We start from the raw sequence: 14940 nt of genomic DNA on the forward strand, positions 1-14940 counted from the left end.
AGTAACGCACGAGAATTCAGACAGCAGCTCGTAGGGCAGATAGTTTTTCAAATAAAGTGAAGTACCTTCACCACAGCAATGTTTACGATAAACACCTTCAGATTTATAACCATGAAAATGAATAATATCATCGGCGCTTTTGAACCATGTCTCGGTAAAAGCAAGAACTTCGAATTTATGTTCTAGAGATTCCAAATAAGTTTGTTTCCATATATTTATTTTTCAGGCTGCTAGCATTTAAATGAAAGATAGATAGCTTATATTTTAGAAAAAATGAAGCATTTACGGCTGAAGTAAATAAAGAACTGTCATAGTAAGCTGATGCGCATGTCCCCGCCATGAGAAAAGAAAGTAATCTATAACGCCTAGAAGCACGAGAATTTCCAAATTTTGGTGCCCTACTATACTGCTCAGGTTGGTTAATTTGCTGTCGCAGTTTAGGAATTCTCAGCCTCTTCGACCTTCTTTTTCAAAGCAGCTATCTCTGAAGAATGTGTTTTCATTGTAGCCAGCACTTGATCGTACACATCCGAGAAATGCTGCACAGTTTGCTCTAGTTTACCTACTGTGTGCTTCAGCAGCATGAGTTCTTCAACTTTATTCATAATGGCAGGTAGTTGCATCAACTGCTTGTTAATTACAGACAGCATCCGTTCAACTCCTGAAGCTTGTTCGAGTTTCTCTTTTCGCACGTCAGCGGCCATTCGGGCTGCTAATACAACACACGTCTGACATTTCCAATTATTCTTCGTCGCATCATCTTGTGCCTTAAACGCGGACTTTGTCACGCCTGAGCATCCGCCGAGGTGTTAACCAAAGCCGCATTCTGTGCACATAGGGTACAAGCCTGATTCTGGAAGGGTGTCATTGCAGGCTAGACAAAGTACAGGCAGAGACATTTCTAATAAAAAGAAAATGCATCAAAGTAACATTAGAAGCAGCAGCAATAGTGGTGGCAGGGAGCAAGCAAGACTTCTACTAAAAGGTACAGTTTGCACCAGCACCAACCTGCAAGTGTCGAAGAACTTGGTTACACTTTCTGCAATGCCGCTCGCTGCCACCATGGCAGAGCAAATGCACCGATGCCAGGGGAGCCTTGTTCTTTTAAGGTAGCTCGATGATGTCACTGCTGGAAGTAATCGTGGAAGGATTCCTCTGTCAACGCCGGTGCCACGTGGGCGATATTTCCAGGGAAGGATAGCTGCAACTGCAAGTATCGAAGAACTTGGTTACAATTTCTGCAATGCCGCTCGCCACCACCACCGCAGAGCAAATGCCACTGCCTTATCAGGCCATGTCCTTGCTTGATTATAAAGTTAATTAGTCTAATTTGCATTATTGCTTGTTTAATTACTAGCTTGAGTTCTTTTAGAATGTATGCCTCTGATGAACCAATGCCAAAGAAATCATTTTTATAATGCATCTTGCTATCCTTAAAGGGCCATGCACCAGGGCTGGTATTTTGTAGCGATGCCTTTTCCGATTCTATGCTTTTTCGGACTTTTCGCACTTGGCCAGTGGTCAGAGCGACGGTCGGCCCACATTATCAACCGTGTCAGGCGGCCGTGTGTGGTGGATGATAAGAATAGCATAGAATAAGGCACAAGGCATCGCTACAAAATAACGGCCCTGGTCTGGCCAATTTCAGCTGAGAAGCGCAGCGCATACAATGTGCACTAATGGTCTTGTCTGCTAAGTATTACATTCCTGCATGCCACAGAAAGAGCTTAAATTTCAAACTAAATGCTATTTGCCCTTCTCCTCGCGGGTGCCGTACTACCAGCCAGAAAGTTGACGTCAATTGTGCAAGTGCGCCTATGTACATGGTAGTGCTGTGACGTCACTCATAATGACGCGTGACTTCCAAGAATTATTCAAGGCAACATCAGTTATTTCTTTAATCTGTTTCTTCAGTAGACAGAGAAATAAAAACATACAAACTGGATTTCTGCATGTTTTTGTTTTACTCCGCACCATAGCAAGAGAGATGTACTTCCATTTCGTCTGCTTGTTCGCATGTCGTGCAGTCACTTGCGCAGAGAATGAAACTATCGTTTTCTACCGTGTTCCAGCACTGCGATCATACACTTTCATCCTCTCGCGCCTGTCTGAGTGTTCATAATTGGGGCACTGACTTGTACCCTTAATCAGGTGTTCTCATGCAGAGCACGCAAAATTGTCCGCTGCATGATGCATGAAACGAGATAAACACAACAGCTTGCTTGCAAGACCCTCACAGAGAGTGCGCCACTCATCAAAATCGCAAGAGAGAGAAAAAAAAACTTAACCTAAAATTATGATGCTCCCTAATGTGAAATTTGAGTTTAGCTCCATACGTGTTTTCGCTTCGCGATATATTGGCTGGCATGAATACCTAATCTGTCTCATGCAGTACATTGAAACGGAGTGAAGTGTGGCACGACAGCCTTGCTGATCAGGAGATCGCGAGAGGCAGCATGTGGGTGACGTATGGCCATGATTTGCAGCAGCCACCACAGACAGACCTCCGCTCATGCAGCACTTCGTTTTCATTTATGGTATTAGCAGCATCATCGGTGAACAGACGACGTGCACAACCCTGGTGCCATCTCATAGCCATCGTCGTCGTACAGCCCGTTTTGTGTGGCACTACGCTTTTCTGCTCATGCTCTTGCCATACCCTCCTCCTCCACTTTCGCTTCATATGTCTACTGCACGCTCCTCAGCATTCCTCCTTGCGCTCTCTTTGCTATCACTGTCTTTCATCCCCCACTGCGCTCCACATTTGCTCTTTCATCCTTCACTGTGCTAATTCGCTCAGTTACAAGGGACGCCGGCGCTCATCACAGGAACGGGGGCCTAAGAGCGGCACTCTCAATAATAAAAAAATAATAATAAAAGGTGGGGCCCGTAACGTATTCGTAATGCACTCCTTCGGCTCTGATCTGGGAGAATGCAGGCAAGGAATTTCACTCGTAGAGGTTAGATGGGGCAAGTGGAGAAAGTGCTATGTTGGCGGTGATGCTTGCCTCCTGAAATCATCGGTTCACGGCACTTCAAATATTTATTTCTATCTCTGCTAGTAATGAACTAATTAAAAAGATTCCTGTGGTAGACCACTCTTGAAAGGGCACAAAACTTCCAGCGTACTAGTAAAATTTCCTATGTGGCCTTATGTGGGGCGCTATAAGGAATTTTGAGTGCATCTTCTGAAATGCCTTCTATATAAAGAATTTTGGTGGAATCAGGAACTCTAACCCAAATGATACTAATGTACTACACCACCGCGTCTTGTCGCCCTTATTTTTGGCACAGCAAATTCGGCATTTCAGTGCTGTGCGCATCAGTCTGGTTTGTATTTTTAGCCATAAGGTTGTGCAGTGAAGCCCAGAAACTGCACATTCTTTAGAAAAGTGCTCAAAATATGTTCAGCAAACCTAGAAATTACCTTAGGGTGGAGCATTTCTCTGAAAAAAAGAATTGCAAAGGTGTTTTTTCTGTGTAATTTATGACTCTCTCTGCAGTATAAACAAGGGATAATACACAAAATGACTTCATGACACTGCGGTCCTGATCTCCCATGTTGAGACCTATGCTGAGACCTCTCGAAGCCACATCTCTCTTCTGAGTGGAAAAATAAAATTCATTCATTCAAGTCAGCTTTATGTGACAACACTGAACAAGTTGTTGAAATACATTATTTCTGCAATGAATGTGAGCCATTCATTCATTTGTAACTCTCTTCTGCTTTTCCTGCAGCCACTTGTTTATGAGGTGTGTCGAAAGACCTGTGACGATGGTATGGATGGAACACAGGTGTTTCCAGAGTTTCCTAACCTCATTGGTGATAAGTAAGTGCTATTTTCTTGGCAATAAAAGTTGTTGCTGCTTTGTCATGTCGCACCCCTCCCCCCGCCCCGCCTTTTCCATATTTATTTTTTATTGTTTTCATTTTTAAAATTATTTATTATGAATACTATATTTTAACAAAAATTTATGTTGCTTACTTCTGTCATAGACATAAGTTTAGGTAAGACATTGTCACATTGTAGATTTGAAATGTGTTAGCCCCCCAAGGTAACGCAGTGGTTCTGGCATTCTGATGCTGAGTTTGACATCGCTGGTTCAATCCCAGCCGTGCTGGTCACATTTCAATGGTGGCAAAATGCAAAAACACTAGTTGTATTTAGATTTAGGTGCACGTTAAAGGGCCACTAAAGAGAAAAATGGCTTAACCCTTCGAGGGTCGAATTATTTTGAAAAAAACTTTCCCAGGTGGTCAAATTACTTTATTGGGGATCTTAAGTGTACGAAATGTATACAGTCAAGAATAAATAGTAAAAAAAAAATTGGGAACAGTATTTTGGTGTTGGCACCACTCAGAACTGCAAAATGTTCAATAGTATTTCAGAGTGTGGTACTCCTTGAAACATGGGTCTACGCACAGCGCCTTATCGCAGTCTGCACACGTAAAACACGTGTCTGTTCTCCTCTTGAAGCGAATAGTTGTGTTGGCAAGCACATGACATCTTCTCTTTGTGCGGCTGCTTTGGGCAGAGGTCTCGGCACCCTCTCGCGTAAGCGCGTTGCTGCAGAGAGGGAGAATACCTCGTGAACAGCGGTGATAAACAAGCTAAGAGCAGCGCTAATCAAGATACAAATCAACTTCCGCCGCCCCTGCAAGAGAGTGCCGACAAAGAAAAATCACATTTCGCACGCCTCCGTAGCAATCACGCGGTGGAACCGGAACCGTGTTGCTACTGAGAGCGAGAATACCTCGCAAGTAGCAGTGATAAACAAGCTAAGAGCAGCGCCAATCAAGATAGAAATCAACTTCTGCTGCCCCTGCACGAGAGACCTGACAAAGAGAAAAATCACATTTAGCGTGCTTCTGTTGCGATCATGCAGCGGAACCGAAACCACGAAAGGGGTGTTGCCGCAGTCTGTGGGATGCGCTGAAGCTAGAAATCAGTTCTATTTATCTTTGCAAAAAGGTAGCACAAATTTCAAATGCTTCTTGTAAGTCCTAAGAGGTTGCAGCACCTACCAGTGGGCACGCATCGTCATTATGGCTCGAAATTTTAAACAACGGGTCGAAACTCTACTTGTACGGCAAAGACCTTGTGGGACAGAAAACCGCCATCGTACATATACGGCAAAAACCTTAAAGGGTTAAGAGGAAGCTTTAGCTCGGGTGCTCCTATCTAAATACATGTAAAAGGAGAATTAGTTTCTTTCGGCAACCACTGCACCAAATTTGACAAGGTTTGTTGCATTTAAAAGAAAAACTTAAAATCTAGTGACTGTTGGTTTCGAATGTTTAATTTAGGTCATAAATTTTTTATTAAAAATTGGTAAAATAAAAACTTTTCAGAAAACGAAACTATTAAATTTACAACTCTGGTAGCTCAGCAAGGAATAATGATATCACAATTCTGTGTATTGGATCTGATAGTGCATCTAAAGCGGACAAAATTGATATGTTACACATGAATCTCAAAAAATTTAGTAATATGGAAATACAGGAAGAAGGGTAAAAAGGACACCGACCACTGAAAGAATACAAGAAAGAATGTTTCGGCTCCCCTGATGGGAGCATTGTTCACAATGAATGGGCCCGAGCTAAAGCATCCTGCTAAGCTGTGTTAGTAAATTGCCTTTCCACAATAGCAAAAAAAGCGACTGTTACTGCAAGAAAATGCTTAGTAAGCCAGAAGAGACTCAAGAAGAGAAGATGGGTGGCCATGCTGCCTTGATATTTTCGCACCAGCTTGCTGTGACGTCGTGGATTTTGACACCATCTGCTCAGGCCTCGTTAAATTTTTATTGGTAGAAATGGACTATGTTCTACTTTGTTTGGGAGCTCTAATGTCATTTCTACATGTTCTACCTTGAAGCCATAACATGTAAGTGCGCGTTTGATTTGGGGGCGTGTTGCAATCTGGGAAATGCTGCCAAATGAAGCAGTGGTGTGTTACGGCGTTTCCTCTGCCTCATGTTTAATTCGACCAATTTCATCGGTCCCGTCAAGATCAAATTAACGGAAGTCGACTAGAAAATTTCCGCTTGTAAGACAGTCTGAGTATGTCAGTTAAGCTTATCAGATAGTACAACCACAAACACGGGAGGTGGAAAGAACAATGACATAGCTTTACCTGTGCCTGAAAATTCTCAAATTCTTCAAGAAGGCACTATCTGCGGTCATTAAAATGCTAACGTTGGAGTGCGTGGCTTTTGTGCACCCTGCTTTTCGCTTGCTTGGAATGAATGTTTCTCAAATGCTAGCTATTGGTTGATGTTAATTTTTGTGGGAATTTGTGGAAGCAATTTCAGTAATGCTTAATAAATGGCTTCCAATTCTCTTGAACAGGCTCGTACTTGAATTTCTGTAAGTATGAATTAAAGAACATGGTTCGTCATCCTTAATAATGCCCTCATTCTTGTGTGTCGATGCACCTGTTCCAGTGCTCACTTTCTTGCTTTGACGAATCGCTTTTTTTTAGCGGAAAGTTATATGAACACCCAAATGACTTCTAACTCGTGAAGTGTTCATGAAACCAAGCATGCAGTGTACTTGTCTGGCCAGTATGTAGTCGCTGAGATTAGCTGAAAAGGGCATTACTTTCAAGGTGTGCATCATTTGTGCTGCTTTGCTATTATGAGAATAATGTTGAGCCAGTAACACAATGCTATCAAAATCTGTGCATTGTACACAGCCACACAAAGAACATAGGTGCATGGATCGTTTGCCAAAAGCCTCTGGTTGGTGATTATTCTTGCAGTTATGCAGTTAACATGCAGTTATTCTTGCAGATATGCAATTTCCCTGTCTAATAAGTGAATAGATGTCGAGCTGACACACAAAGAGCTGCGCTTGACAATGGTAAAGGCCTCGATCTGGTGTGTGTGCTGATCTGTGTGCATCTTGATGATGGTGACTTCCTTGAATTTTGGGCTTCACCCACACGACCGGCAATGCAAAGCCAGGTCGCTGCCGTACTTCTGTTTTACATTGTTGGCATGCTCCTAGAGAAATACCACATAATGAGAAATACTACAAATGAGTCTTTGTTTTTGTCATAAAATAGCAAAAATTCCGATGTGCACAACCCACATCGTACTTAACACAAACTGACAACACGTGCCTCATGCCAGCTCGTTTATTCTTTTGCTAGAAAATTGTGACACAGCGAGAAAGTAAACAAATAGAAATGGTGAACGCTCTCATGTAAACGCGGTAGGCCAATAGAGGCACAGCGGATGCTGGAAAGAAGATAGGAGGAAAAATGGGGAAGTCTGTGCCAAGGCGGCATTTTTAAAAGTATGTTGCTGCTTTGTGACGTTTGGAGAGCTTTAATGAGTAGCACTTAGGTGTATATTGACATCAATGCAACCTGTGTTGCACATTTATGACATGCACAGAGAAGTTGTGACGGCTGTTATTGTGGGCCAATGTACACCTTGCCCGAGTATACGCGTCTGGTGGTCACTGATTCATATCCATTGCCGTGCCCTAGATAATTCATAGAAACATTGACTGGTTGGGCCATCTACTCAGAAGTTCCAGGTTTTGTTTTTATACAACATATGGCATCACAGTGTTTATCGACGGTTGGTGTTCTCACATGTCTTGTTTTCTGACATGGCAGATGGGTGCGAAAAGCCTGTGCATTTTTTTAAAGATGCAGAAATTCAAGAACTCTTTATAAAAAAGGTCTGATTCAGGTGACTTTGATATTGATTATGAGATGTCTTCAAGGAACGACGACAACAAAAAAGCCTTCTTGTCTGAATAACACTAATTATCCTAATTAAGATTATTAATTCACATCAGTATATTAAAAAAAATATTTAAAATGTTCTAATATATTCAAAGATGTGTTGCCACTAAAGAGCATTTCAATTTAAAGCCTGCTGATGTGTTGCTTAAATAGAAATTGAATTTGTTGCACTTTGAAAAAATTCCTGGCACCCAAAGGTTTATAAGGTCATAACATTTTTGTTTCTTCATCACCGTAATAAAGAAAGCGATAGTGCTTTATTGAAATTTTCTGCTGGTAGTTCAGCATCCTCTGTATGATACCCGTACCACAGTAGACTCTTGTTACAGCAGGCCCTGATAATCCAACAAAAATTGTCGTAGTAAACAGCTATGTGAAGTAAGGATAGTAGTTTTATCGGCCGTATGAAGTTGTAAATATTCGCATACTAACTAAATTAACAAGCTTGGTGTCACGCGTCCACAGGTAAACATGAAGACATCTCGCTCGACGACGGCTGAAAGTTGCTGTCAAAACGTTGAATTGTGGTAGCAGCAGCTAGCGAATTGACCTTTGTGCTATCTCTCGCTTCAATGCAAACTAAATGTCGAAAGCACAGCGCATGTGAAGCTACCGGCACTGGGCAGACTTTGCTCACATCGCAAGTTGCTTTCAAGATACGGCGCCCTCACCATAAACAGCAGCCGCCTGCGTAGAACCACCCTCTCTCTCGCAAATCAGATGTCAGCCCGTGTAGACACGGCTAAAGTCCGTTTTATATGCCCAATTTTGACAAACATTGCTGCTAATTTCGTCCGCTGTAGCTGATAGTCCGTTGTAGCGTGGTCCGTTAAAAGTGAACTTTGTTGCATTAATAAAATAGGTAGAGCAAACTAAGATTCAAATATTGTCCGTTATATCCGAAAGTGTGTTGTGTGCGGGTCCATTGTAACGAGAGTAGACTATTACTGAGAGCTTGGTAACTGCCGTTGTTGATCACAGGTTGTAAATCCTCAGAGGCATTAGAGGAGCCCTGCAGTATCTTTTATGAAAGGTGTTTAATCTGTCCATATGGCAGGTCGCATCTCACTAATGTTTTTCCAACAAAATATTTTTGAATCTGTCTTGTATGAACAAAGTTATCGGCAGTCAGTTCCTGCTGCTGCTACATCTTTGTGGCCTTTTTTTACCTTTGAACTGCACTTGATAGTGTGCTGCCATGTCCATTGGGAAAGATGCCTGCCTTGCTCTATGCATCATTGTGCCAGGCTTTTGAAGCAACATTAGTTTGAGATATTGTGTGCCACACATTGTTACCATCTGGTGATAGAGAATGATGCAATTGTGCTGACAGTGTAGCTTCTGGGATTGTGGGATGACCTGCTGTGCTGGAGCCCAATCTCGGCAGCCATAGTATAAGCTGTAGCTTTTCAGATTGCATGGGTGTGGCTTTTTCTGTGGCCGTTTCAATTGGCCTAAGAAAATGTAGCCATGGAAAGGGACATGGCCAACCTTTCTTTACCACAGTGCTGGAAGTCGAGGGGTTGTTGCGCTGGTTCCGGCAGTGTGACACACACAACAAAAGCTGCGCTTGGTCAGAAAAGATCTTGCATCACGTGTATCACATTGAATAATAATCTTTTCACATGAAGACCGGTCTTTGTCAAGAATGATTTTCCTAGTCTTCATGTTAAATTTCAGCAATTCCTTTACTGTGCAGGATTTGTACGTACGCGGTGTGCAAGATTGTATGTACAAGGTGAAAAAGTAATGTGAATTCAACACACAAATTACCTGTTCCTTCGGGGACAGCATGGAATCGCAATAAATACGCATATACATACTTTCATACAAAAGTGGAGAAAGACAGACTTCAAAAAAAAAAATTCTTGCATTTTTAATATCTCCTGGGGGCCCTCTAACTTTCTGATATTAAAAAAAAAAGATAAACCTGTCACTTTGTTGCGCGTCACCAGAAATTAGGTGTCTTTCAATCTATAACAGTAGAACTGTTGTCCTGACGCCTTCCCGTTCTTACAAAAATACAACAGAACACATTATTCTTGCTCAGCTTGCTCCTGCCATGAAATTCCCCTGCACCTTTTTTCATTGTTTTTAGAATCGCTTTCAGTTCTGCCATCATTCTTCTTTCTGCACCTTTTGCCTGCAAGTGTGTGTGTACATGTTTCTTAGCTGCTACATCTTGTCTCCGAAGGGACGGATAATTTTTTTGTTTTCCTACTAGTACTCTGTACAGCTTGAACTTTATACTATTTACAGGCTCTGTGCCGAGTTCTTCCTATGGTTCATGGCTGAAGCGGTTATGTTTTTCAATTCTTTTTCTAATAATTAAATTTGCCAAGACGTGCTTGCACACACACTTGGAGTAAGCCTGCATTCAAAAACAAGATTTCAACATTTCAGCCAGGGATTGGCCTTTAACAAAATTTTTTAATGAATGCTGGTCCCCGACCTATACATTAAGATAAATTAGTTGTATTTTTCAATATGAACTTACTTAAATATTGATGCAGTTGCCAGAAACACTTATCTTTTTAATTATGTATACTTACATATTTATGTGTGTGTGTGTATGACACACGCACATACCAGATGTTTCTTTTTATGCAGAACAATAAAAAAAAGATTGTCATATCTAGGCCCCTGTCATTTTTGCTGTTAGGCTAGGAACATGGCTAGGCGGACATTAAAAGCAAGAAAATGTTCAACAGTAATTTTGCTAATTGACTAAAATAAGCTCATTATTTTTAAATAACTTCAGGATACATGTTATTGCAAAATTGAAGCTGAGGAGTGGTGCAGTCATGCCTGCTTAGCAGAAATCGTAAGTCTAGCACCATTTTCCATATGCCACCTTAAAATGTGCTGCGAAATACATTTGCATAAGTTTCCTAAAAGCATCCCTTTGACATTTCAAAACAATCTTAACTGGAATGCTGAGGCATATTTTGGCATATTTTGGAGTCTAATTATTTTTATGTAAATTTAATTACAATTTGATTTTATTAATATCAGGGCAATTGAGGTGTTCGTAGAGAAGTTGCTGAACATTCAAAAATAAAGATTTGCTTATATGAGCAGGTATTACATAAGGCGTCATTAGTGCAGGTAAATGTTTATTGGCAGTAAGCACATATTTAAACTGGGACATGTGTTTTCATGTTGTTGTTTCTGCTGTGCAGTCTACACCTACATTACAACTACATTAGCAGTACACCCACATTAGCAAAGCTACACCGATGCCACTAGGTTAATGAGCTTACAGGAATTTCGGTGCAAGGTGAGAAACTGGCCGTTAATGATGCCCAGGATGAAGAACTGTTCAGTGTTAGTCATGTGTTTGTGCATATCACTTCTGTAAGCGTTGTTGTCTGGAAACTGGTGGCCATGCATTTTAGTTTGTACCCAAGTTAACTACTTTTCATCTCGTGTGCACAGGCTGGTCGGTGGTTTTCTAACCCTGAGCAACGAGTACTGCTTTGTTGTGGAAGACGAGGCAGGGGTGTGTGGCTATGCATTGGCTGCACTTGATGCCCAGCAATTCAACAAGAAGCTGGAAGTGGCCTGGAAGCCCGAACTGTGCATTAAGTATCCTGCACCCATTAAGGAGCCCGCAGAGATGCTTAGCCCTGCTGAGGTGGGACATGTTATGTTGGCTGCTGTTGAGTATGTGTGTGTGTGTGTGCATCCATGCATGTGCGTGTATGTGTGCGCTGCTATGTCCTGCAAGTTATGACAGTCACATAGAAGTGCAACATATTTTTTTTTGCTTGGGAAGTATCTGGCTTTTTTGCCATAATACAGTAGAACCTTGTTCATATACTTTCCAAAAAAAATGTGAGAACAAACTAACTGGCAATCGTACAATCCGAAGACACTAAAAAAAAATCGACAGTCTCAACTGTAGTAGTGATGTGCAACTGGCTCAACTGCGTAATGTGAAGAATTGTGCGAATTGTGCAGCACAAGAGGCCAGTTTGTGCTGAGCTGGTGGGGCTCGAGCGGCCCTAGACGTGCATTATCATTTTTTCAGCTTCAGAAAGTGTACGTACGCGCTCCTTGACTTCTGCATGAGTCAGTAGCTTCTTTCAGCAAAGAATTTTGCCGGAATGTTTTGACATGCCCACATGGCGTGAACCGTTGCGGCACGAGACGCGCGTCCAACTGGTGAGGCTCGAGCGATCTGAGATGCACACTGTCATTTCCTATTAGGCAGTATTTGAAGGCATCGATGAGAAACCAAAACGAAATCGAGCTGATGGGCGATGGTGGGATACAGTGGAAACGATGCCGCCTGAGTGAAACATGACACTCACTTTGTGCCGCATGCAGCAGGGAACGGCGGCGTATTTGGGTTATCGCCTATTAAAAGCAGGCAGTGGGCTTCCAAGGGCACTAAACCTCATGTGCTATAAAATAGATACTTGAAGATGCTTATTGCAATAGGGCTGGCAGCAATAGCTGTCAATGCAGCGTGCGACAACCCACAAGGAGATTTGGTGGTACTGTAATAGGAAACTGAGTGCGCGCCAAAATTTTTACGCGAAATGGGCATGCAAGTATTGTAGAGAAGCTGCTGCGTTGGGCAAGTTCTGTTTGTGATCGCGTATGCCTTGTTTACACGAGATCTGGCGCCTAGAAAACGTATAACACAATCACAGTTTAGTGATGTACTGACGTTGGGGCCGAAATATTGCATCTTGTGGGAACGTATGTACCAGTAAAAATAAAGTGTTAACTGTATTGAGTCATTTTTTGTGTTCTTGGTCACAAATGTCTGAGCCAGGAAATCTTGCAAGGTTCTACTGTAATTATATTTAGTATGGGGATAAGTTCGTTACTCAATGCAAATACATTCCTAGCACAATATATTTTCTTATGAGCTTTATATTATGCCATCCAGTAAGCAAATAACTGCTTGCCATCATGACAATCTTTTATAGCCACTCGTCTTGCTTGTCATAAAATCCTCCGTGCCACTATTGCCAAATCTGCTGTTCTCAGTATACAATGACATGTTGCTCTCAATGTCTTTCTCGATTTGACTCACTGTGCTACGAGACCACATTTGACTGTGAAATTTGAATGGCAGACTGTTTCCCAGTCTGCTGCCCGCAGTGTGCCGTAATGTGTTGTTTGCAATGTCTTTCGGCTTAATGCACGATGACACCAGACCACATTTGAATATGAAGAGGCTTACAGTCATCGTGTGTGCTGTTAAATAAATCTTGTAAAACATTTTGTTACAGGGCTGGGTGGATGGTTCCTTGGTAGTGAGGTGAAGCAGACTGAGGGTGAATAGATCGTAAAAGCATTTATGTTCGAGTACACAGTTATTTTTTGCCACTCATAATGCAACTGTTTTTAGTCATGTGTGCTTTCGATAGTATATGGTAGTGATACAGCGACGTTAACTGATTTTATGTAGGTAGTTTATGTGTCAAGCCTTTCAATACTTGTCTGCCATTTGTAGCTATGCAGCAAAATCTCTTCATTGACTGGAGGCACCTTTGACTCATGAAGGTGCTCTTATGAGGGCTTGCACTAGTACTTAAAGAAGCTTCTCTAGGAACATGAAAGAAAGTAATAATTTGCTATCTTTAGTACATTTACCGAGAGTTAAAAAAATAACTGACACATAAAATATGCACCTGGCTCCTCGTTCCAAACTTTTGCAAGTCAAACCACGCAAAAAAATTATTGCGCAGATTTATTGGCACCAATACTAGCCATAGTCCAGGCTATGTGGGAAGGCAGTAGTTTCACAAATGTGAAATTGTGTAAGTTCCTATTGTGCAGGAAGCATTTGTTTTTACTCATTGCAGCAGGCACCTGGTTCTTTCACAGCTGGTGAAGCAGTGGTTGCCAGGTCAGGGAGCATGCAGAGGCCTCCTTATACTTCATTATTGTGTTTGATCAGCTTTTCTGTGCAAGCAAGCTGGTCTAGTGTGCATTCAACTGGTTATGAAGCTTCCTTTTTTTTTTTTTTTCACTTGCTGCACAGTACTTTAGAGTAATGTCGAGGGTTGCACAATATTGCACTGTAATTTACACTGGTGCAGGGGATGTTCTAGATGTAGGATTAGACAGCTAGTGAAGCTTCAGTCAAAGGCCAGTCTGAAATCGACTGCGGGCTCTTCTATGAATGGAAACCCTACCTAACGGGAAGGATTGCTCATAATAATTTGTATGCATGCTGTTGAAATGCTGATGGATAAAAGCAACCCATGAGGAGAACAATAATATTGCACTTTATATTAGTTGAACAGAATTATCAAAATAGAATGCACTCATGGGCATCTACTCTTGTTTGAGACATCTTTAAGATAGCCTAGATCTTGGATCGGAAAATTAGACAGCCCGACAGAAGCTTCTGTGCCTTCATTGCTGCTGTCATTCAAAAATTAGGTTGCCGAGTCGACGAACGCTCAAATTTTGCTTGATGTTATTAAGGAAGTGCCAGGAGCACTCGAGGATAGTTTTGACAATACTTCAAGAGAAAGTTTTATTTTTCCAGTCTCTCCGATTTGCCCAAAATTGTCAAATCTGACCAATAGTTAAAGTTTAGTCGTCATTTCATATTGTGCATGGTTTTGATAGTTGAAAAATTCCAACGGAAATGATTAACAATGTGTTGAAAAAAACTGTCGATCAAACTGACCAATTTCAATAGGCCCAGTAAGTGCGGTAACGAAAGAGCTAAAATGCATTGTTTTGCGATAAAAGGGTGTTGCTAAGACGATCAAATTGTAGTCTTTTATCAGCTGTATGATGTCATTTATCTATCGCCAAACTTCGTGAAGTACTGAACATAGCAGGCACTGCTATGCACACAGCCTAATTTTTTTATCATGTGTAATATTTGCTGTTCAAAGCTGATTTTCATGTGTAAGGCTTAGAAAAGAATGCTGGGAATGATGAAAACCTGACATATTCTAAGCATCTTTATAGCATCTAAGAAAAATTATGCAGCTGTACTTTATAAAGTGTACTGGGATTTTGTGTATGCTGGAAGAGCTTGCTTTTCTCAAAGCACATGGTTTCTTACCACTATTTTAAGAAAATAATTGTTTCTTGACTACAAGAACTTAAGAGACAGCTGCATGTTAAGAATTATATCAACGTTGTTATTATTCCACCCACTCTGTTTCTTGCCACAAAGATGACGATGCTCTTGTCT

General features: G+C 41.5%; 1 protein-coding gene across 4 annotated transcripts in view; it reads left to right on the forward strand.

Moving 5' to 3' along the window:
- Oga (O-GlcNAcase) overlaps positions 1 to 14940 on the forward strand; it is an 89280-nt gene that overhangs the window by 56729 nt on the left and 17611 nt on the right. For 2 of the 4 annotated variants that reach the window (XM_065431243.1, XM_065431259.1), the window contains 3 exons: positions 3739 to 3830; positions 6350 to 6367; positions 11199 to 11397. In XM_065431243.1, coding sequence (XP_065287315.1) covers positions 3739 to 3830; positions 6350 to 6367; positions 11199 to 11397 — 309 coding nt within the window. The remainder of the gene's footprint in view (positions 1 to 3738; positions 3831 to 6349; positions 6368 to 11198; positions 11398 to 14940) is intronic. The other 2 variants (XM_065431251.1, XM_065431267.1) reach the window with 1 other exon arrangement.

Source organism: Dermacentor albipictus, chromosome 1 (genome assembly GCF_038994185.2).
Source record: "Dermacentor albipictus isolate Rhodes 1998 colony chromosome 1, USDA_Dalb.pri_finalv2, whole genome shotgun sequence".
In the NCBI taxonomy this organism is placed as follows: domain Eukaryota; kingdom Metazoa; phylum Arthropoda; class Arachnida; order Ixodida; family Ixodidae; genus Dermacentor; species Dermacentor albipictus.